General features: G+C 39.2%; 1 protein-coding gene across 1 annotated transcript in view; it reads left to right on the top strand.

Moving 5' to 3' along the window:
- The window catches only part of thsd7ba (thrombospondin, type I, domain containing 7Ba), a 158,525-nt gene that overhangs the window by 120,810 nt on the left and 12,218 nt on the right, over positions 1-25,497 (top strand). The window contains exons 15-23 of the mRNA XM_071497227.1: positions 3,271-3,537; positions 4,747-4,925; positions 13,630-13,635; positions 15,575-15,708; positions 16,305-16,458; positions 20,839-20,983; positions 21,820-21,935; positions 22,991-23,108; positions 24,658-24,803. Coding sequence (XP_071353328.1) covers positions 3,271-3,537; positions 4,747-4,925; positions 13,630-13,635; positions 15,575-15,708; positions 16,305-16,458; positions 20,839-20,983; positions 21,820-21,935; positions 22,991-23,108; positions 24,658-24,803 — 1,265 coding nt within the window. The remainder of the gene's footprint in view (positions 1-3,270; positions 3,538-4,746; positions 4,926-13,629; positions 13,636-15,574; positions 15,709-16,304; positions 16,459-20,838; positions 20,984-21,819; positions 21,936-22,990; positions 23,109-24,657; positions 24,804-25,497) is intronic.

Below are 25,497 nucleotides of genomic sequence, written 5' to 3'. Positions count from 1 at the left end.
ATAATCATCTCAACAACAATACTGTATGAGCATAAAAGCAATATATCATAATATGTAACCTGCTGTCCCTTGTTCAGTTATGTTGGATTTGTTTTCATTTAAAGCATAAGAAAAAAAAGCACAGGCATTTTAAGACAATACAAATACAGCTGAAGTTGCTGGGAATGTCATTACTTTTGCAAACATAATAGGTAACTGTTTTAATTACTTCATCAAAGTAATGCAACTTATTACATTCGATTACTTTTCAATACCAATAGACTCTAACAGAGTCCAACTACATTTATTTTGTAATTTCATTTTTTTTTTCTTTTGTAATCCTGTTTCATGTAGCCAAACTATTTACTCCCAAACACCAAGTTCAGATTTTGACCTGATGTTGCCTCTAGATGAAAAGTTAAAAGTTATTACAATTCATCTTGGTCTTAAAAAATTGTATTTGTCAGGGATTCACTGTCTAAATACAGTTTCAGAGACATTTTCATCCTGCTAAGAAACAGTTTTGAGGGAAACTGAATTGTAGCAAGTTTGCATTACAGAATAATGAAAAATGAAGAGATGTCAAATGCTTTCATTTGCCAAACTCCACTTCCATTACCTTGGGCTGTCTCTCTATATTACATGCTATGAATGGGATCCAGTGCTCTTATCAAATGCATAATTTCATTAACTTTGACATGTACATGAAGAGATGTTGACAGTGACTTTTCCATAGTAACACTACTGTGTCAATGACAGCAGGATATCTATAGCTGTTGAGGACATAACAACATCTGTCTTTTCTCAAATCTTATGATGTGAAGCAGACAGTCAATCATGAGAAAGATTTTTGAGCAGATGGACAGCTTGATAGGTTGTGTTTGTTACTTGTCCAGATATTAAAACTGACACTGTCTGAGAGGAACATATGCCTTTCAGCTTCTATGGTTCGCTCCTGCTCAAGCTAATATATTCATACTTAACAGATATAATGGACATAACTAATTATTTGAAGCCAGAGGTGTACTATATTGAGAGTCTAGCTCTAATAGTCATAATGGAGGTCTTAATGGAGGTCTTATGCTTGAAATAAAAATAAAAAAAAAATCACCCTCATTAGATAAAGGACTTGGAGCTGGTGTTTTAGAGTTTAATTTAGATTTTAAAGATGAGAAAAAAAAATCACAACTGAATAAATCAATCTCTAATATTCAGTGATAAATGTTGACATCATGTCTCAGGTGCAGTTAAAATCAGGTTTGATTTCTAAGAAGATTTTGGTGCCAAATACTATATCAAAAGACATCTCAGTAGATGACATGACAACTCATAAGACATGTATTTTGTGGATTAGAAGGGAGAATACTGAAAAATACCTCTCTCTCTGTTGTCTCCTGGCATTCTGGGAAATATATGAAATTATTAAGTGGCATAAAACAAGACGAGACAGATGTAGGAAAGTGGATATACCAAAAAGAGAATTACAGCACTTAATCAGAGAGTAACTCCTGAGCTGAACATCAGTGACTAATAATATAACAGTGTGTGAATACCTGCACAGTTTTCCATTATCTGGCCTTTTCTTCATTACTGTCCCTAGAATCACGTCTCATCATGTCTGCGCACTGTTGATCACTGATAATAACCTGCAACCACTGTGCTCATCAGGAGAAATTTTTCCTCCTCAGTGGATGCAGCTGCATCAGATTTTACTCTCTCTGGTCTTCATGGTAACGCACAGTGTCTGTATGTGCTATGCCAAAATATGATACATGTGCATATAAATGGCATATTTTTTAATGGATTTTTATGAATATGAAAATATAATATAACAAATGTGTTCCATGACACTGACATACCTACACACCATGACAACACTCACACAGAATGTGTTGTTTCTATATTGTGGAGAAAAACAAATACTTCGTTTTAACCTTCCAGAGCTTCCAGATGTTAAGTGTGCACCATTCCCCTAAGGGGTTTTAAAATAAAGACAAACATTAAAGTTTAATATGCTTGCAAACAGCACTAATCATTCCCTGGGGTTATTCAGGGTGCCTTTTGAGGATGTTTCACACAAGTATTAGTTTGCATTAGTTTCCCCTGGACAAAACTATTAGACCCCAGCAATTTAAACTTCCAGAAAATCTTTATTATCAAAATTTTCTTTGTAGACTATCCAAATAGCCCATTAAATAAAACCTAATCCCCCTACCCACCAATCATGATGGCAACCATGTAGTCAGAGACATTAATCATTGAATGGGTCAAATTGACCCCAAGGATAATCGGACGGTTAAAATTAGCAGCAAAGTGGTATACAACATCTAAAGGACCAAACATATTGTAGTCCTAAAACTGCAGAATTCACTGGTACACGCATTTTGTACAAGCAAATCTTTTGTTTGTCATATGCTCTTCAGAAGAGAGAAGAGACACTGTTAGAAACAGTTTAGCTTTTTATTTGTGTTGCTTTTGTTACTTAAAATGTCACACTTGTCCAATGCAATATTTATTTGTTTCATTAAATGTCATGCAATAACTTTCTTTATGAATGTACATATTTGAAATTATTTTTTGAAAGAGGACTATCTTTAATATCATTTGAAAAAGAATTACCATATAACAACTGTCTCATCTCATTGTCTCTGTTAATGCAGCATTACACAAGGTGATTGGATGGTGACACATTTCACACTGGGCTAGATCGACACTGTCTTTTCTCCATTTTTACAATATATATATAATTGGGCACAACTGTGGTTTGGGCTCAAATGTGGGTGAGAATAATGAAATAGTTCCAGTTTCTAAACCAGTCCAATAACTGCAGGAGCTGACAGTTAAGGTACAGACAATGATTTGTGCAGTAGTGATGTTACCAGCCAGAAAACAAGCCTGTGGTTACAGGTGAGATGTTGGATACAGTGTTAGCTAGCATTAAGGGAAAAGTTACCATATTAGGAAGGTGATGGAGCCTAGGAAGATGTGTGTCACACCTAAGGAGAAAACAGTGTTAAAAATAAATTTAGCATGACAGCCGGTATATGGCCTCTGTCTTTCACAGCTGCAGTGATACAAATTAACAAGTGACATTCTTTTGCTCACCTGCTGACATTGTAAGAGTTTAAATATGTAAGGAGTAATCATAAAGAAACTTACTTAATTACTTCTACTTAAACCTATTTCTGCATTCAGCATCTCAGCGTCTATTCCAGCATGGGAAAACATTAGCTTTGTGTCCTATCCATGCACAGTAACTTTGCATTGTTTTGTTCATCTTTTCTTATGCAGGTCGCAGCAAAAAAAAGGAGCTTTGCCTAAATGAGGAGTTGTACCCACTGGAGGAGACAGAGGCTTGTCCCTGTGATGAGTTTTTGTCTCAGCCCTATGGGAACTGGTCTGTTTGCATCCTCCCTGATCCTTCAGTCTCAGGGTCCCTGCAGGGCTGGATGAGCCACCGGGAGGTAAAGGAGTGTGGCAAAGGTCTGCGTTACAGAGCTGTGGCCTGCATTGACCAGCGGGGACACTTGGTCAACCCTATGCTCTGCACAGACTCAGGTAGGACTAACAGAAATATATTCCATGAATTTGTAACTTTTAACTAGCATAACATTAGCACTTTACAGTCCTACAACATCCGATTTATAGAGGAGCACAAATGTCACTGAAATGGTAATGCAGCATTTTATTAATGAATATTATTAATTATAAATAATTGTACAATAAAAGTAGGGATACATTAATTTACTTGCAAATTAATTAATTATTATCTATAAATGTATCAACTAAATTACAAAGTAATGTTTATTTAGATGCATAATATGTATTTTCAAATAGAATTTTACATATATTAAATTATGTACTCATTGATTGTTTTATGTTGTTTTTGTAAACTTCTTCTTCATTTGAATAGTCTATTGATAGTTTAACATATTTATGAATCCCCATTTTTATTGTAATTAATGAAATGCTTTTATTTGTATTTCCATGACATTTGTGGTCCTCCATAATGCTAAGCCTGCATTTCGCTTCACTTCATTCATTGAACCCAACATTGTTCATGTTAGCCAATTTCTTGTTGGAAATGGGTCATTTGATTTAGTTTTGCCCTCTCACTTGCGTAATTTTAAGCAGTTGCTAAGATCTATTCATGTTTATATATTCATTTAAATAAAAAAGTTGGTTTCAGAGAATAAATTTAATGCTAACACACCTGCCACTATTTTCCATGGATGTAGCTAGAAAGCCAGCTAGCTATGTGGGAAATTGACATATTCGCAGTTTCACAGCGATTTTATACAAAACTTGGAAACTTGAAAACTTGGAGTCAGATTAAAAGAACATATCCACTACTTGCTGTATGCTGTATGTGTAAATAATTGCCATGCCACATTTCGGGTGGTGGTTATTAGACATGTTGCTGGTTGCTGCACTATTGCCCTATTTATCTACATATTTCATTTGAGTGTGAAAAAAAGTCAGGTGAATAATTATGATTATGATATCTAAGACAGCAAACAAACAAAAGTAGAGAATAAAAAGTATTATACAGTGTGAAAACCCTTGAGCAGTTTCACTAAGCCATGTTGGCAGTGTAGGAATGAGACACTCATTAGTCAGATAATTAGCTCTCTGTGTCACGGTGTGCTCTGGTGGAGCACAGGGCAGTGGCATGTCTGTCTGACATTATTAATGTGATCCTCACTGCAGCTGCTGACCAAGTCTAAATCAGACCTCCTCCTGTCATCTCCCAATGCTCAATTTCAGGCTACATGGTGGAGGTTTGCCACGTTCCTTGCCCCCTAGACTGTAAGCTCAGTGACTGGTCAGCCTGGTCAGCCTGCAGTGCATCCTGCGGCAGCGGGTTGAAGATCAGGTCCAAGTGGCTCAGGGAGAAAGCTTTCAATGGTGGACGCCCATGCCCCAAGCTGGATCTGAAAAACCAGGTAAGGCTTGCACCAGTTGTTCTATATACAAAACATCCTTCCAATTGTGGAAGGTGACAGTTTTTACATTATGTTTATGCTTTTGTTATCAGTGTGCCATTAAAGTGGAAATGAACTCATGCAGATGTTCTTTAGGGCCAACACTTGCTCATTGGGCATTAGAGTAATGCATTTCAATTTTCATACAGAGACGCAGCAAAAGCGAGCAAACACAGTTGACCTCATCATCCATCTACATTGTTCTCAAGTCACTTCTTCACTGACTTGATTGTTTCCAGGGACACATACAATAGAATGCAGACGAGGGCAATCGATATTTCGAGTCCACTCGTGTTCACTACCATGTCGATGTAATAGGAAGGCCATTGCTAAATGTAAAGAAATTAGTTCACTAAATGCTAATAGTGTCGTCCCTGCTTTATGCTTACACAGACATACAGCATTTTCTTACCAGGAACATTAGTATGGAACATGAAGTAGTTTGCATCTTCATTTTTTACACATCTCCAGAATGCTTTTGGAATATATTTTCCCTCAGCCCTAGCTGTGTTGCAGCCCAATGCTGTCACATAAATACACAAAGGGCTTGTTGCATTCTGCTTGCATTTCAATGACCCATCAGCCAGTGGGACTCCTGGTTGACCTGTTCATTTTCTGCAGTCAGACCACATCATTTGCCTTGCAAGACATGTCCTTTCCTTGGCATAAAGACAGGGCAGTGTTAAGTAACAAAAAGAAGAGGGGTAGCAAGGGAGAAGTGAGCAGATGGGAGCTTTTGATATTCCATAGTCCGGTTGGATCTGTAGGTCTGAATATTTTGTGACAGCGTATCTCTCATGGGGTCATCATTTAAAGAGGGGACGTCTTCTATGGATGTTACCTGTATGCTTGAGTGGGCGTGAAACTCTTTAGTTTGTAGAGGTCAGTATGGAGATGAGGCACAGTTGTGTGAAAAATATTCCAGTGTGCTCTTGTGGAGATCTGTGTACAGATGGTTAAGTGCCCACTAACAAGGTCTATATGGCCCCAGTTGTATTGCCCTGTAATAACCCTCACCACTGAAACAGGAGCTCGCTGTAGCCAGTGCCCTTGTGGATTTATTCTGAGGGTGGACAAGGGCTCAGCGTTAACATTAACAAATTGGCCATTTAAAGTCAAGTACATCTGTCCAAGGTGTGGGTGGAAAGATACGATAACCTCTACTCTAATTCAACAGGCATAGAGGCGCAAGGTTACTTCTCTCTGCTGTTATGTTAAACTAATCAAATCCGGGATGGTCACACAACTGACTTCTCCACATGATCCCAAAAAACCCAGCTTTTTCCTTAAGGTGGTGTACTTCACTGTTCAGCTTTCTGATTTACATTTGGTCCTTGGTACTTCATTAAGTCTCTGTTAGGATGCAGCATGACAGTGAATATCCTCAATCTTAATGGCTAGCCCTCCTCTCTAACAAACACTTGTTCTGTTATCACCCAATGTGAACCACTCTCTGGCCAAAGTCTGGCGTCGCACACGCCAGCAGATGTTTCCCCTCGAGCGTCAGCCGGAAGTGGCTGGCTTGACAGAGATGAAATTTACACTGCTCCACAACTCATCCTCTCGTCTCATGGTTGAGTGAGCAAGAAAAATAGGGAGAGAGATAGATAGGCAGGGAGAGAGAGGAAGAGAAAGTGCCACCGTGAAAATAATGAGCAAGAATGGCCACATTGTTGAACAGACTATGTAGGAGTTTGGCTGTGAAGTAAACTGTATGTGTGCCGTTAATGAGGTAGTCTGTAAGATTTTCTGGATTGGTAAAATGTGGTCAAGAATTAGTTAATCAAGATGAATAATACATGCATCACCCTACTGAAAACCTGTTGTTGTGGATCTGTTGCCCACTCTTGTGTCCAAGTGGGAAAATAGTAATTAAAGAACTAACTAGATGCATTTTCAGGGAGCCCCAAAGCGATATTGTTCAGCCATCCAACATATTTGGCACATCAGGTCTGTCACGTTTGGGATTTCTTTCGCACATGTTGAAGACGTATGCATGTGGCTGCAATAAGAGTGATGGTGGTTTTTTTTTTCCCTCTTTTTTCCCAGTTGATCGAAGTTTTTACAAAACTTAAAATGCAAGAGACAAAGTGAAGGCACTGGATTAAGCTGTGGGTTGGGTCTGCCAGTTCACACAGCTCTGCTCTGCTCTTCATTAGATTTGAGAAAGTTACACTCCAGCAACCCCACCCAAACTTATTGGCTAGTCCTGCTTTCACCACTGAAATGTTAAAAGTGAAACATTCTGTTTGAAAATGCAAACAATAAAACATTATAACGTCTGTCTTGTTTGGCCAAGTACATATTTATAGTGACATATTTACAATATTTCACTCCAGATCCTTTGAATCACACTTCCCTTGGGATTGAGCATATGTTCATTTTTATGTTCGGTTTCGTCTGACACATTTGCCAGTATGACTTTCTGGTTTTTCTTAGACTTTTAACTGGAATTATCACTGATTTTTGCAATTGGTATTTAAAGAAAAACAAAAACACCAACAAATACTCAGATGCTAATAAAATGGTAGATCTTCACTCCAACACTGTATTTTACAGTACAGCCCATGTCTGAAAAGAAGATACCCTGAGAGACTGCCACAGAGAGCTCACAGATGTCAAAGCAGAGCTCTCAGAGAAACACACAAATTGGATCTATAATTACTGGAGACATTTGAGTTTTGTCATAACTCCCTCAAGTGTTTGCTGTCAAATGCTGAGATATCAAGTGGTATAGATGCTATTTCCACTGTGCCAGTCAGATGGTTATTTCTCATTGTATTAATGCCAAGGGCCTCCACACCATCCACTCTGGCACTGTCCTGTTAAGAAACATCCTTCCTGTCCACCTCCAGCACTCCTCTGCTGTACGTTGTGTGTGTGGTGGGAGGTTTGTGTGTGTGCAAGACATCAGCAGAGTTACGAGACAGGTGACCTTGTTTGTGTGGACACTGAGGAAATGCTTTCCATACTGTTTTATTTATAGATATATAAATATATATATATATATATATATATATATATATATATGTGTGTGTGTGTGTGTGTGTGTGTGTGTGTGTGTGTGTGTGTGTGTGTGTGTATAGTGATCCCTCAAAAACAAGGTGCTACATGTCAAATCCTGATATAAAACATGACAAATTAAAAAGCATACGATTCACCAGTTATCAGCTGTACGAAGACATGCACTGAATTTTTCTGATTAGCTTGTAAGACTGTGGCAGATGAATCATTTTCACATACCATCCTGTTCATTTAGATAATTGGGTTGTGTGGAGCAGTTCACCAATTATAGGCTCTATATATTTCGGTTGAAAGAAAATCACCTGTTCGGGTGACTAAGATCTTCATCCCATCCTGTATATGTAGTACAGCAAAGTCACTATGTTTCCCATTTGTACTTCAGGCATGTCTGCCCGCTTGTTGCAAGCACAGGTCAGAGGGGAAATGAAACAAGGTTTGTTGAATAAGGTGTCGTGCCTTGACACTTTCTGTTCAACCGCTGGCTGCTGTGTTGCGAATGCCACATAAAAACACAGGATATATGTAGGTTTGAGAATAAAGGCTCTCTTAATTAACACTGTGGCCTTGATGCAGCCTCTGTCATAAATGTATTTCTGTTAAGTAGTTTAGACCATTTTTTTTCTTTTAAACAAGTTGCAGCCATACTAAAGATGAGAGGAACATAATTATTAGATAATTACCAGTACTTGATAATTAAGCCCCTTTCTGCTACACACTACATGTATCACATGGGATATTAATCAAGTGTTCAAATCACTTTTGAGCATTGATGTATGTCATGAGTAAATGGTCAAGCTTGAAGATACAGTTGTGTATCCTCATGTCCACCTGTCACAGTTGAACACAGATGTTATTTAATGACAAAATTAGAAATGGTCACTTCTAGGGATGTCAGCACATAAAATATAAGCCTGAGGTGTTATTGTGGTCCACTCATTTTTTTTTAAGCGTACCAGCAGATAGATGATAGCATTTAATCAGCAAGCTTGTATGCCAACAGTCCCGCTTGTGCCACTCCACGACAGATTTATGGAGGAAATAATCATGTCCGCTCTCCATATTCCACTGCTCCTGACAGCATTCTGCAACTCGGGGTAATGACTGATCCAATTGAAGTGGTTGCCCACAAGTACTAACTTAAAGGCAGAAGGCTGAACATCATTGTAAATCTTACAAATGTATGTTTTTTCACCATAGGTGTATCACCGAAATTAAGCATTTGGTGCTTTCTTTGTGTTTGTCATGTCATGATTGGATGTCTTGGCTCAATTCCACTAGGTGTTTTTTGTGCCTGGCAAATGTCAGTAAACTGTGATGATGGTGCTGGCTGTTTCTCTGTGGAAACTTTGAGCTTTGCTGCGGTTCCTGTTTAGAAAAGCGGGGTAGAAAACAGTAGATACAGTTCATTACAGCCACTCATTTGTTGAGAGTTTTTATTGCTTCCCCACAGATCTGCCCGTGGCTTATTTATTGGTTTTGGCTATTGGTTACAACACTAAATTTTCAACTACTTATGCCAGCACTTGGTTGGTTTCAAGCTGTTTGAAGCTGAGGTTCCCTCTAATGTTCTTGGCATTATTCTGGTGAGTTTCCTCTTGGCTTGATTTGGTAAACTAAGCGTACAAGTGGAGGGTAATAAATGTTGTAATCTCTGTCTTTAAATCCTTTGACATATTCTTTGTTTATTGGCTATATGTGAAACACAACCTGGTTTTGAGGTCACAGCATTCATATTCAGAATGAACTTCATATTCACATAATTAATTCAAAAGCATTGAGTTGTGTGACAGCATGCCTTGCTGTTCATACGTCCTAAATTAGGCCCAAACAGCTCAACTTGTGTCTAACGTCTCTGGATTAGCAGCTAGACAAGGATCACACGCAATGAAATTATGGTCATCTGCTGTTTATCAGTGCTGCCTTTGATGCATAGGCATATTGTTTTCAGGTTGTCCGTTCACCCCATTTTTGTGGACACAATATCTCAGTAAGGCTTCAGTGGTACCTCTTCAAATTTGACACAAACATTCACTTGGATGAAGTTATTAGATTTTGGTGGTCAAAGGTCAAGGTTGTGGTGACCTTACAAAACAAGGTTTTGGCTTTGTGAACGCAATATCTCAGTAACGCCTTGAAGAAACTTCTTCAAATTTGGCAAAAAAATTCACCTGGACTCAAGGACAATCTGATTAGGTTGGGGTGACCAAAAGTCAAAGGTCACAGTGACCTCACAAAACATGATTCGGGTCTTGTGAATGCAATATCTCAAACTCCTCAAGGGAGTCCCTTCAAACTTGACACAAATATCCTCTTGGACTCAAGGAGGAACTCATTAGACTTTGGTGGTCAAAGGTCCAGGTCATGGCGAACTCTTAAAACATGGTTTTGGCCTTTTGAACATAATATCTCCGTAATGCCTTGAGGGAATTTCTTCTTATTTGGTACACACTTTCACTTGGACTCAAGGACAAACTGATTAGACTTTGGTGGTCAAAGGTCAAGGTCAGTGTGACATCATAATACACATTCAGCCTTTTCTTTACTTAAGACTTCACAAATTGGGATTCAGTCTTGCTCAAGGACACCATGACATTCTTAAAATCTCTGTGACCTGTATTGACAACATGGGAAGATATACCTTGCACAAGAATAGCCAGTGTTGAGACTTAGGCAGAAACCCTGAAATCCATTGCACAGCTCTGTGGCAGCATTAGTTATCTCCCGTGTTGTGGTCTGCTGGGGTCTGAAAATACATACTGAATGTGAAATACCTGAAAATTCTAAAAGAAAAAAAATATGATTTAGAAATTGGATAATAAAATTAGAATTTAAATGTTTCATCCCACTGCACCCAGGTGCTAAACTCATCTCTCTCCTTCATTAGAAGGAAAGACTTTTGGATGAAGCCAACAGCTGATGAAACTACCTAAGGCCAATGAGGTGTAATTAAGAGGTGTAGAGCAATGCCTCCCTCCCACAGGCCCAGCCCAAAAAGCGAGGTGTTTCCCTGCATTATAAAACATGCATATTGTTAAGACAGTCTGAAGTACTGCCAACCAGAAAGGCAATATTTTTCGAATCTCTCAAAAGCTTTCAGCCACGCAGATGGTAAATAGCACTGACTTCAGAAACAAAGGTTAATCGTAGCTTCAATCTAGTAATTAGAAAAGTAAATTCTGTGGAGTGGCTGAATTACATACATGCTTATTATTATTTGATAACTGGAATGAATATTGCTGTGAAATCATAACCCAATAACCTGAAATACAGCCAACAAGCTCTTGTTTGCGCTCAACATTAATTCAACAAAGGATTGATTTTTTTATATATTTTTATGTTTTTTTGACTGCATATTTATCACATTGAGGAGTGCTGTATTTTATGTAATATTTAATATCATATAACATATAATATATATTAATTCTCCTCCAGATAGAGAATTATTATTTCCAGCTCTCAAACTGTTGAACAACAGATGAATTGTTGTGCTAGCCACAGTAAAATACAGATACGATTATAACAATGATGGTGGTGTTGTGACTGTAAACTTTGGCTTTACCAGAGTTTTCTGTGCTCACCAATGTTTTTTCCCTCCAAGTAATAATTGATCATATGCAATACTCATTTGAACTGTGACATGGAGGTATTGACTCACTATGATAGGTACGGTCATTCTAATTATGTGTGTGAAAAAGACCTTTGACCATAGCTACTATTATCGAAAGCTGGTTCAGGGTTAAGTGCTTGTGAAAATTTTCTGCTAATGCATCCCTGTCTTATTGAGCTGTGTGCTGGTAATAGATTACAAAGTAAATGAGAAAAGATTCATTTAGAGCTAGAAATAGAACTTGATGGCCAAATAATTATGTGTAATTATGGAAAGTCATGCCACTGCCCCGCAGGAGAGCCAACGCAGTGGTGTATCCAAGGAGGACGTTAGACATAAATCTTTTAATGCTTTTTTTGTTGTTGATGTCATTGACATCTAATCGGAAGACAGTGAGAGTGAGAGAGAGAGAGAGAGAGAGAGAGAGAGAGAGATGTGTGTTTGTTTGATACTGACAACTTGGAAAAATTACAGCTGAACTTGCAGATTCATTTTAATGCACATTTTAATACAGATCTACAATCACTCTATGCTGTAGCTAGATAGCAGGCTAAATGTGACTGGATGATTTATAGATGTGTGGCATGAACAAGCTCTTATTACAGGTACATGAAGCTGTACAGGCTACCGAGTTTAGATACTTCAACTTACATCTCATCTAAATCTTTTGCAGTGGCTTGGATTTCAGTTTTCATGAAGAAGAAAGGTTTCATTTTGCATCGGTATTGTTTGCCTTTCCTAAAAAGCACAAATAGATGTCTTTCTGAAAAGCATTAGAGAGGCTGTCATCCTAATAGCTACATTATATATTGGCACATTTTCAACTTATCATCTCATGAGTGTGTCAGAAAGGTCACCATCACATGGGGATAGACCTCACTCTCAGATGAGCCATTGTTTTCCAGCTCATCCGTGGGCACGCTGACAGTAATAACACGGTCTATTTGAAGTTGTAGTTACACAATGACAGTTAGAGAGATTTATAGGAGAGAGTGCTCCTCTTTAAGGCTTCCTGGCCCATTTTCCCCCTGTTTACAATAAATTGCCATCCCTGCAGGAGGGCCTGTTGGCACCATGTCCTGTTAGAAATGTGGTTGTCCGCCTGGGGGGGTGTGCATTGTGCAGGAATATGCAGTATGCGTTTATGTGTGTGTATGAGGTTCTCATTACACCTCATCATGTTTTGGGATGAAAGCATTATCTCACAGAGCAAATGAGAAAGATAACAATAATGCAATTCACTTTCCATGCAATGCAAAAGGCAATTTCAACTCACAAACATTATTTATCTAGAAACCAGAGACCAGAGAAGTCTTTAATCGCACTCAGATGTGCAGTCATTTAAAAAAAAAAAAAAAGAATGACTGAAGATGAAAAAGTCATTGTTTAGCCATCAATGAGAATTTACAGAGTATACTGGATCAATGTTCTTGCGATGACCATGCAGAAAGCATGCAGTGTTTGGCTCAAACAAGCAGTCTGTTCGTTCGGTAAATGTTCAGTTAAGATCCCTGTGTTCGTGCTGGCTTAGTTCAGGGGATTTTTATTTGAATGTTCCTTTTTACCGAGAAGAAGCAGAGCCTGAAAAGTAATATAACACTTACAACAGTTACAACTTTGTTTAGATATAGAGCACACAGCATCTCTGAGCATAGCGCTCATTCACGCCGACTTCCCTCTCACCATCTCTAGACAAATTAATTTCTGGGAGTTGCCTTCAGCTGCGGGTCTGGGCATTGCACAGCTGTTGCAACCAACTGCAGCACTTTAAAAATCTCTCAACACTATGAATCATTCAGTTTGGCAAAATATCCAGGACCGCTAGATCCACTATAACTGATGAAGTACTTTATCATCCTTTACCCTCATTAATGAAGCTCAGAACAGAATGCAGTATTCTTAAAAAAATAATTAAAGAAAAACTACATTTCTGTCACTGCAGGGAAAATCTAAACTAATGATCATATCATTGTTCTTCTCTCCCCTGCCCAACTTCTGGCTTGTCATGCACTGCTAATATGGACATCCACGCAGGCTCAGGTCAGTGCTGTTCATTCTGTACATATACTCTGCTTTAGCTAATGAAGAGAAATTGCATGCCAGATCTGTCCTAATCACACTCCTGTGACTCCTTTGGTCTTTTGGTCAAGAGAAAGAACAATAGTTGGATTAGAGAGAGCGCCACATGGATGGAAATAATTTCTGTGAAGTGCATTTGGATAATTTTCCGTCTGCTTTTTAACTGCAGGGACTCAGACTGACATTTTCTAGAGTACTAGCTAGGATGTCATTATGTTGTGAATAGTCAGTAAAGCTTTTGAGAGTGTGCTCAAAGAAATTGAGCCGGGTAATATCATTCTTGTATTGCTTATCAAAAAGATTTCAGAAGGGTCTATAAGAACACAAAGGAGCAGAGGATAGAGACTGCCCGCATCACATTCAACCAGTGAGACGATCTGGTCTGTAGCAGCTGTTTCTGACTGATGACCTATTCCTTCATTCCTTTTTCCTCTGCGATGAGCACTACCAAAAGTTTGTGACCTCAGGTGTACTCAGGAGCAAATCCTGTATTTTTTCTGCTCCATCTTTGTTTTGCAATGCACCAGCTTTAACCTGCCGAGAAATGATTTAATAACTCTGAGAATTTATGTGTTATGGTACCGTAGCACATTTGGTCGATGATTTCTCACTGAACTAATGGTGTTAAGTACTCAATAAATAGTGTATATATTGTGGAAAGTGACTCGAAAGTCATTCGTCTGGTGATAAAAATTAGCTGTTAAGTCGGGGCTGGGTTTCTACAGTAGCACTGGAGAAAGCGGGAAACAGAGCATTTGCCAGTTTACCCAGCAGGGGCATCTGCAGGGACAGATGGGAGATGATGAGGGTGTGTAATAGGCATCTGTGTGGCCCGTAGGGGAGGGAACACTTCTCCCTCTCTCTCTAGTCTGCACACACACACACTTTCAAACACACACACTTACAGACACCTATTACAGCTTGTCATAGCCTTTCCCACAAATTGTCCTCTAGAGTATACCTTTTACTCCGGCAGACTGTTACATGGATTGAGAGTAAACATGTGTTTACAGGAACATTGCACTGGCTGCTCCCTTGGTTCTACAGACATGCCAGAGTCACTGGTTGAGTGGGGAGAGGTGAATCGGCTCAATATCCAGCGAATTACATTCTCAGCTGAGGAGCCTTTTGCCATGGTCATTGTTTTACACACCCCATGCTGTTCTCTCCATATCATGCAGAGGTTTTTATTTCAGTCTGAACAGAACACCTCTTTGTTTGTTCTCTGCTGCAGTAGCATGTTAAGTGGCCATCAGTTAGTTTCCAGCCACACTGTGGTGAAAAGTGCTTCTTTTGTTTCGGTGTTGAAGATATTTTAACTCCTGTTAACAATCTATTCCACTACTTTCAGTTACTTGTTAGCCTGTCACACTGTGGATGTAGAAGATATAAGGGACATCATCCAGATATTAATCTCCAGCATCTCTGGCAACATTAAATTTTTCGTCTTTCAATTGGAAGTATTAGGCTACACATAGACCTCAGAACCTACCAAAGAAGCATTATGTATGTCCATAAACCAGCACAAGTCCTTACTGTCAATGTAATGAGACAAAAATACAAGCAAGAGTCTTGTCATGTAAAACTGCATTTAAGAATTCAGTTTTCTTCTTGTTAGATTAGCCAAATGAAAATCCATGAGGAGTAGAGGGTTTTACCTCCTTGTTAGTGTAATATGAAAGTAGAAAGTGTCCCTAATATGATCTACATTTTCTACACATGTATACATCAACTATTCTTATGTGTACATGTATTACGAGTGTGTGTGTGTGTGTGTGTGTATGTTTGGTTAGATTACATACTCCACTGCTTTCTTCCTACAATCCCTCATGTGTGTCCCTTTTCCCTCTGTGTATGTGTGTGTCTGTTCATGTGTGTGTCTGTACATGCACGTGTACAGGTGTACGAAGCTGTGCCGTGCCACAGTGAATGCGGCCAGTTCCACTGGAGGACGGAGCCCTGGTCCATTTGCACCATCAACACCGTGGATGACCTGCCAGCCTGCGGGGAGGGAGTCCAAAGCCGCAAGATCAGGTCAGTGAGCCGGGTTTGGCTTGGCAGACCGTTGGTCTGGCACAGCAACACACACTGGGAGAGGTAGACTGGCGACAGTCCTGTAGCTGGCACTCACACTGCTCCTAACATTTGCAATGACAGGTGAAAACAAACTACAGTATCCTGATGAGTGGCGTTAGAATTGTTTTTGCTTTTTAGTGGTTTAGAAAGAGTGTGAAGTGTTTTGCAGGCAGCAGGTACAGGTGCTGGTATTTGATTGCACACATTAGAAATAGGATATGCCAAGTTGGGAAACTGTGTCACTGTATCAACTGAATGGGTCTTGTGTCGTACACTGTATATGCCTAACTTTAAGTATGAGTCACAACCACACATCAAAAATTGTCATCCTCCTGTTTTGTTGAAAATGTAATTTGAACCCATTTAAATGAATAACCAATTCTGTCCTTTTTCTTGTGAAAACAGTGAAGTAAATGCAGAAAACTCTCTGAGAAAAGATAAAGTGTAATCTGTTTTGACTCCAAAACTCAGAAATAGGTTTTTAGACTCCAAGAAGGACTCAGTTAGCAGTGCCCAAGAGACTAGTTATACAGCTGCATCTGCTGTTGTGCTAGGTGTGTGAAGAACGGAGCGAGTGGGGAAGCCAGCAGTGTGGACGACAGTCTGTGTGATCAGGAGGAAATGCCACCCAGAGCTCAGGTCTGCTTTCTGGCCTGTCCCAACGACTGTGTTGTAGCGCCCTGGGGACCTTGGAGCAACTGCTCCCTGGTAAGAAACAATAACTGAGCGACTGTGTTCTTGGTTAGTTGACAGATTGTGAGTAGCAAGCTGGTTAATGTGTTGATGTTATTGAAAGCATGTCCATAATCCATAGCAATTAACTGTATAAAAAGAAGGTAGAAGCACAAATGGCCAGATATGGCATCAGCAATGACATATATTGATCAGAGGTTTTCCTTCTCTCAACAATTAGTTCTGTAGGCAAAAATATACATGTGTATGTGTATTTGGAATTACAAATACTCATACTGCATAACTCATACACAGTTTTCCTCTTTTATTTAATACTTATCTATAACTGAGAAAGAGCCTTTTTTACATTTTGACATGTAGCAACACAATAATTAATTAAAATGTATTTACAATGCATTTTTATAACACTTTTAAATAATAATAATAATGAAAATAATATATCAAACAATTTTTTCATTAGATTTCAGTTTGAAATCTGTTTTGCTTTTTGACTTTTCTTGGACTGTGATAGATTTATAAATGAAAATGACTGCAGCACTGTTAAAGTAATCAACAGTAATCCCTCAGTATAGAGCTATTTTGATGGATTCAGACAAGCACAGTGTTTCTTCAGGCTTCCTCTGTATACAAGATACACATCAGGGAGGTGTTGGTCATAGTTAGTGAATGTGCATCCACCCACCTGTTTTATAGAATTGTGTGATTTGAAATCACATTTTCCACTGCAGTGATGTGTATTCCAAATGCAATTGAGTTTATGAATGTACCTTCGTTCCCCAGTGAAGGTTAGCCCTCAGGCTACAACCATGTAGAATATGTTCCCCAGTGATTATAGCCACAGGCTACTGGTCACATGGCCATGCTGGCGTGGTATAGGCTTCCTGTCAAACACAATAGTTCAATGAACTGGAACATTGCAGTCAGAGAAAGAACAGTTGGGGGGGGGAGAGAGAGAGAGAGATTACTTAATTAGTCTGAGTTCTCTCCACAGACATTTTGTTTCATTCAGTCATTCAACACGCAGACTTCGGCACCACTCTCAACATCAGGAGAAATCAGCCATTTAATGCATTTGGTGATATAACGGTGTTTAAACCGGAACAGCCATATAAAATGGTTATAGATTTGTTTCTACAGTTACACACCTTTTCATATTCAAGAACATGTCTATTCATAATCTGCTTCCTGCAGCACATCTGGGGGCAGACTTTGAAATGGTTATGATGAGAATCAACAGGCCACAGCCTCTGTCGTGGGACAGAGGTGGGCAAAGGAAGGGAAGGAAGTGTTTTTTTCTGTCTTTATAAAAGAAGGAAATGGGCCACAAGTCAAGCAAGCACACTGGTGGGTCCAGTGTTCTTGCTTCTCGAGAGCTCCTCAACTTTATTATTGCTCAGATTTTGGGTTTAGTGTTGCTCACTACATTTTGTTCATCCTGCACATGTGTTACAACTTGTTTTAATGTGACTTGTCTGCTGTTTTTATGCCAGTCAGTGTCTGAGCACTTACTGGAACTTAGTAACTCTCCTTCCAAATTACAAATGAGCAGATTTATGTGTTGATTTTGTGAACTTGGTGGGTCTTATTGGTCTAGTTATCAGTTAAGATGCTGTGAAAATCTTTCTGATTGCGGGACCTTGTGTTGTATGTAGCATACAAAATGCATGTGTGTGACTGTGAGACAGTTGTGAAAGCCTAAAAAACGCAGTGATTGCAGCTGATTCATGAGGCTCACACAGAGGTCCCTCATTAGGAGGTGACAGTGACTGAGGTACACGCCCAGATGTACCAGAAGCAGAGGGGCAAATGCAGCTCAGTACAAACACCTTCATCTTTTTTCCTGTGAGGCTGAGCTGACAGTTCCTCCACATTCACACATTCCTTGCTCTTTTAGTCACAGTTTCTTTTCTCCTGTAGTGTAACTTGAGCACTTTGCGAATTTTCATCATGCCACCTCTGTCCCTTGTTAGACATTTGGTAAATGTTACAGTTCTAATAATTGCTGTCCTAATTATCACTTTCGTCTCCATCTGCCTTTGGCTGCGCCTATAATAGACAGTAGTACAATAAATTCACGTTTCTCTCCAGGATTATTCAGACTTAAATTACACCATTTGTAGCACAAAGTCAGCAGCACTTACTGAATATGTGTCAAATAATGTTGAATCCCATTCAAACAAGTGTCCTAGTTCTTTCCAATGCCTCAGAGAAGATGTTTATAGAGGTTTGTATCAGTAAATTTGCATTACCTTGTGGAGCTCAACCTGTTAATACCAAAGCATTAATACATTGCTCTTAGAAAAAGAGAATCACACATAAAACCATTGTGGTTTGACATCAAAACTGTTCCCCGGAGCTGAAATACTGTCATAGTTATGAAGTGCTACTCATGATTACTACTTATTTTCTCATAACTGTGAGATATTATCACATCATTATGAGGTTATATATTATAGTTAGGAGATAATTTTCAAGTGTCAGAAATGGGTTTCTATAAGTGGAAAACAATATTAACAAACATTGAATTATGTTAAAAGCAAAGCTAATTTTGGACAGTTACTTAGTTTATCATTTCAAACCCGCCATGGCACAGAGACAGAAGGCCAGTTCAGACTGGAGTGAACAGCACATACGTTGTCGACCTCTTACACCAGGTTTGAAACTGAAGACCAGAGATTAATTTAAAAACATATTGAGGGTTAGGATGGTGAGGTTTGGTTGGCATAATGACGTAAATGTAAATTCTTTACATTTAGTATTCAAATAGCAGTATATAGTACATATGACTTCCTATACAACTTTTGGATGACTTATAAGAGTCAGTGGTTCTTTACTGACAGAAAAGGCTCAAACTGTGGGTAAACAGGGTGAAAATGTTTTCTCAGAGTCGAACCTCACTCAGCTGCAGCTGTGGCTCTCTGTGATTTCAAGAGCTGAATCTACAAATTGCAACTGATTTATTTCTAACATTCACGTTTTGATATCATTTAATCGTATTAAGAGATAACATTAATTTTACATGGTGTCTTTCCACATTTTTCTCTCTTTGCTACCTCAAAAAGATTCCCTTCCAATAAGATAAAAATCACCCCATAGATTTAAAAATATCTCATCTGAGCAACAACTACTCTTTTAAGGTATTTTTAGCATACCCACAGTTTTTCAGTGGCATTTTAAAAAATCCTGTCTTTTTCTCTGTTTTTTTTTTCCTGAAGGTAATATACCAGATATTTCCTCACACATGTAAAAGCCAATGCCCTTGAAATTAATAATTTAAATAAAATCACAAAATGTAATTCAATCAGGGTTAAAGAGGGTGATAAAAGCCTTATAGTTTAAGGTCACAGAGCTTTCATGTCACAGAAATATATATTTTTTTAAAGAACAAGGAAAGGACTGTGGAGGAGTTGCAGCACAGTGTTAGTTCCTCACAAACATGATATAAATTAGACTTTGCTCAAGGAAGACACAGTGTGTTGGAAGTCAGGTTACCACGTGGTTTGATAGAGCCCAAGTAAAGAGAAAGATCTCCCCTCAAAATGACTCATTTGATTTTTTTTTCCTTTTATTGAATGTGTTTGTCAAGGACCAAAAAATGGATATCAGCTACTGCACTTTTCAACTGCTTAAATTTACTCATTTTTTTCTACATTAATATTATTCATAGTGAAATACACTGACCCATTCCTCAATTTCTCCCAGATTTCAAAATCCAGTTGTAAACACAAAACACATGATCAGGGATATTTTTGAAAGTGATGACTTTCTCATCAGTTCCTCTGATGAGAATGTCCTCTACTTCACAAAGCAGTCATTTATTTGCAGTTTGTCCATGAGAAATCATACAGAAAGCATGCATTCACTCTCCTCGTACAGGAAAAGAGAATTAATTACACAAAAAGGGAAAAGATGTGCCATGGAAAATGTCGGTTTTTGTTCTGATGGTCGATGAATCTAATCTAACGTAGATCAGTGCTCTGGTTTGTTGTTTTGGGTTTGAGAGCAAAATCCTCAATTGCATTTTCAATGAGCAATAAATAATAAATTTGTCATATTAAAATATTATAATACAGAATGTCTGTTTTAGTTATCAATTCAGTCTTTTAGGATTTTAATCAGACATAAACAAAACTAATAAAACTGGTAAAACTAAGTTTGTTGTTGCCAAAGGTTAGAGCACATGCACATATTAATGCAGGATTTCATGACTCTTACTTTAGGCTGCTGCTATGAAAACAAGTCAATTTAATCATAATATCTTAGTGGGTAGGTCATAAATGTAAATGCAGGAAGCAGCTTTCAGTTCCTTTGATTTGCTGACAGAGTTGGTGTCATCCCATCTCTCTTTATTCTTAAACTAAACCTACACTTTTCTGCGCCGTCATTGTTGTACAGCAATGTGACCGAGGGACAGCAAGAAACAGGAGTAGACACATCCTCCGCCTCCCAGCCTCAGAAGACTCTGCCTGTCCAGAGCTGGTCCAGTCAGAGCCCTGCATCCTCAATAGCACCTGCTTCACATACCAGTACCAAGTCTCAGGTAGGAACATCTGCAGAGCCAGGCTGAGCTGCAATTGGATGACAGACTCTTGTTTACATCCAGAGGGAATGTATTGAATGAAATTAATGTGGGGCAAGAACTGTGTGGTTTGACCAAGTTGCCTTAACCCGGTATAGCATGAATTTTTATTTTGGTTTTTTGCCTCCGGGCAGCAATGTGCTGTGAGGGTACTGAAGCTCCAAGGTTTTTTATGGTACATGTTATCAGTGGAATAAGCAATATATATTTTGTCTATTTGTGTGTGTGTGTGAGGAGGAGTCAGCCTGTGTGGGTACACATACACACACACACACACACACACACATGCACACACACACACACACACACACACACACACAAACGCACACAGGTTACTCTGCTGACTGACCCCTGACCTCCTAAATGTCTCTCAAACCTGATTCGGGAAGTTCACTCTTCCTGACTGTCTCCAAATTCACTGTCCTCACTGTCAGAGGGAACGACCCTAACTGCTGCACCATGTTCCTTTCACTCATAAAATGCTCTTCTATTCGTCTGTTTCCTGTAAGTATCACGGGGCGGTGTGAGGTCCAGAAAGGTAGTTTGTTACATGAGGGCAACACCATGCCATCGAGCAGCAAGGTTCAGAAAATTCCCCTAATAAAAATGTTGGCTTAGCTGGTTGGGTGCAGTAGGGGTTAGTTAACATGTAGTGAACGTGTACAATGTTGCTGGATAGAACAGACAGTGATTCTGCAAACAATGGCATACAACCCAATGAACAGATACATGTATATGCACGTTTGTGTTTCTTCTGTGTGTGTGTGTGTGTGTGTGTGTGTGTGTGTAAACTACAGACTGGAGTACGTGCCAGCTGAGTGAAAATGCCATCTGTGGTCAGGGGTCACGGCTGCGTCTCCTGGACTGTATTCGCAGCGATGGAAAGATAGTGGACCTGCAGAAGTGTGAGCAGGTAATCACTGTACGGAAACATTCATAATTTGAATTGCACAATTGTAGTCTGAGAAAAATCACATTTTCACAGTTATACAGTTATGGTGTAAATACTTTTATTAATTTTTTTTGAATATTAACATTTAATAATGTCAGGCTGAGATTAATCCACACATGTGGTAGTGCAAAAAACACAGTGCAAAGGCTGTTACTGTGGTTGACCTTTTGAAGCAAATAACACAGCAGTTTCTGTTGAAAACCAATAATGGACAGCAGTTACAGTTTATTCTTTTCATACACTGTACATTTAAAAATCTCTACCAAGCCAGATGGAACAAGTGAACGAGAAGTGATTTGCACCAAACTACAGAGAGATCCCTTACAAGAACAATGGAATATTGTGCTTCAAAATTAAATTGTTTGGAGAGCACTTTGAAGTATGAAGTATTGATTCATACCACAGGACTCCAATTCCTATTCAGTTCCCATTGGCTCATACATTATTGAAAGCCAAGTTGTCCAATTTAAGTGAAAATGTTGGATGCAATCTCCTCACACTTTCATGTTTCACCGAGCAGTTTGCCATCGAGCCAAACACAAATTTGCCCAATTTTTAACCAAAACACAGTTTTATTTCCTAGACATGATCATGTATGGATAAATAGTGCTCTTGAAGATGCTGCCAGTTAAATTCAGTAACAGTAGCGGCTGTAACATTTCTCGCTGCTGTGTTGCAAACTGGACATCAATCTTGTTCTACAACCTGCACTTAATATCTGGTATGTCCACAATCATGTTACGGTGAGATAAGGGAGCTTTATTGTGATAAATGTGATGCTGTCGCCTCTGTGTTTAGTAAAATGTCACAAATGCCACAATTAAAAAAAAAAAAAATAATAAAAAATCAATAACAGTTCAATAACATTTACAAGCAAGGTTAATGGTACAATTGCTCCACTGTCCTGAGATGAACTGCAGTCTGTTTAAAATATGGAAACGTGGGCACTTCCTCTTTTCCTGTTAGAGGAAATAATTAGCCGGCCCTGCTCACTGCACTGCTCTTGTTCTCTGCAGTTCGGTCTGATCAACAAGTGGAGGCTGTCGGAGAGCTGCGTTGTTGACTGTCCTGTCAGCTGTATTCTCTCTGATTGGTCACCGTGGGCGAAATGTTCGCACACCTGCGGTAATCAAGGTAAACCCTCGGAGTAAACAAACTTAACTGCAACCAAAGGGAACACCAACCTGATGAACAGACACACACGGTCGGCCGCATGTGCAGCACCTCATTATTCCGTCTGCTCAGGCTTTCACCGGGATGTTGAATTGTGCATGAATACATTTAAATGCATTAAAATATTTACGAGGATGTGTAATCCAAAGCCTTATTATACAGGGAGGCTGTGTGCTGAGTTTTTTTCTTTTTTTTTCCAATAATGTATATATTAATATTCTCCCTTCATTATCCTTCTGTATGAAGCTCAGTTTTTTTATTAACATGAGCAACTTTGCTTTATGAGGTTACATGTTAAGAATAGCAGGTTCATTTAAACAAAATTTCTCAGAGCCTTTACCTTTACAGACGTCATAAATAATTCAGTGTTCCTAAATAAAATATATGCTCTACCTCTGCATGATTTCAAAAATGCAATTAGTAATCACCAACCTGTGGCATGCCCACCATCACTTTGAGAAAGTCAGGGTGTAAGCTCATGCAATATACAAAAGTTAATGAAGTTAACCTAAATGCATACATTGTTTCTTTGGCCTCCCAAACTCCCAGAGAGAAAGCTTGTTATTCTGTTAATTAGAGAAACTCAACTGTATTTTCTTAAGTTCATCAATATTAATTTGTCGTCAGCTGTCTGGTTCCTGTCTGGTTCCTCACATTTAACCCCTTGTTCCAATAAGCTCACAGTTACACAGCTGGGGATTTAAACTCAAGACGGCCTCCCTCTGTCTCCCTCACAGCTCTGTCACTGTCGCTGTGACTCTGTTTCTGCCACTCTCTCAGTTCATTCTCACACATTGTGAAACACATCTGTCAGCCCTGATGAGGGATTTGCGTCGTATCTGTGTCAGATGAAGCACGGATCTTGTTTTGTCAGGATGCCAAGGGAGTGTTAATGTTTTTGGTTTGATTTTTGAGATGGCAGGGCTGAACGTCTGCTGTGTCTGCTTGGGGCCCACGGAGCTCAGCATCTCCCCTGGCATAACACACACACACACACATGAAATGTGTCTTGACTTGATGGCTGATGGCGACCATGCTTTCACTGAGCCTCACGGGAACCAGACACTAAGCTGCTCCACAACATACTAAACTCGCTATGTGGCCACTTCTTGTTTCTGTTGCCATTTACCAAACATTTCCTGCCATGCATTATTAATGGCTCACTTGAACAAAGTACTTGTTCGAAACTGTTAGATCTGAGTATTATGGTGGTGCAGTGACACAGATGCATTGTACTGTTGCACTAATTCCTCTTTGTCATGTGGGAAATGTTTCACAGGCGAGAGAGAAGGTGTAACCTTTTTTCTAAATTTTTCCTTTGTAACAGTTTATATTATTTAGCAGTCTCCCCTGTTAGCACTGCACAGTAGCTCACTATTTTTGAGTTTCTCACATATGCAAGCAAAACGAGTACTCAGCTTGAACATCCAGTTTGCAGCTTTCGAATGCACTCGAGTCTCCTCTGGTATATTGTCCTTCATAGCAGCGTGTTGGCTTTGGTTTTTTGCAGGTCTGTCTGTGCGCACACGGAGAATTCTGCAGCAGGCTCACGAGGAGGGTCGTCCCTGTCCCAGCCAGCTCACACAGACCAAACCATGTCCCATAAGGCCTTGTTATATATGGCTGCTGAGTGACTGGTCCCCATGCACTGTAGAGGTATGACCAAGTTTCTACCTCCATGTGATGTCATCATGTCCTTATGGAAGGTGCCCACCTTCACCTTTGCTAAAAAAGCACCTGGTTTCTGGTTTTGTTAACCATCAGCATTTTTTTGTTATATTGTTTATTGTTTTATATCATTTTCTCTCCATCACATTTTTCAAATATGCGCCTTGTACTGTCCTTGCCATGAGTGGTCCTTATTCAGAGCTAGACAGTCAGCTTACAGCGTGACGTCCTGGATATTTAATGAAGGTCCACAAACAACTGTAAAAACCCAAAAGCGCAAAATACAAATACAAATAAGAAAATGAACATTACTCATACTTACCAAGTCAGTAGCGCAAGAACAAAACCAGCGAGTCACATGGCTAAACTGGTTAGCCAACAGATTATGCTAGCTATCAGTTGAGTCACCCTAGATAATTTCCAGCTAACAACATTTTGAAAAGAAGAATGGGTGGGTTCTCGTTTGCACGTACTTGCACACACACATGCACATGGGTGACGCAATACATTTTCCCACCAACGGTTACACACACAGGTTGCAGTATCTTACCAAGAAAGGCAGAGAAGAAGACGACTGCAATCGAGTAAACATGGAAGTACACAGTGCAGGTTTCAGATTGAAAGAGACGTTTGCACGTGTTCTATGAAGAAATAAATGCATTCAACAAATGTTTAGACCTCA

Source organism: Trachinotus anak, unplaced genomic scaffold (assembly GCF_046630095.1).
Source record: "Trachinotus anak isolate AG129_WGS33_773 ecotype Australia unplaced genomic scaffold, CSIRO_AGI_Tana_v1 ptg000001l, whole genome shotgun sequence".
Lineage (NCBI taxonomy): Eukaryota > Metazoa > Chordata > Actinopteri > Carangiformes > Carangidae > Trachinotus > Trachinotus anak.
This window is presented reverse-complemented; position numbering and strand designations above follow the sequence as displayed.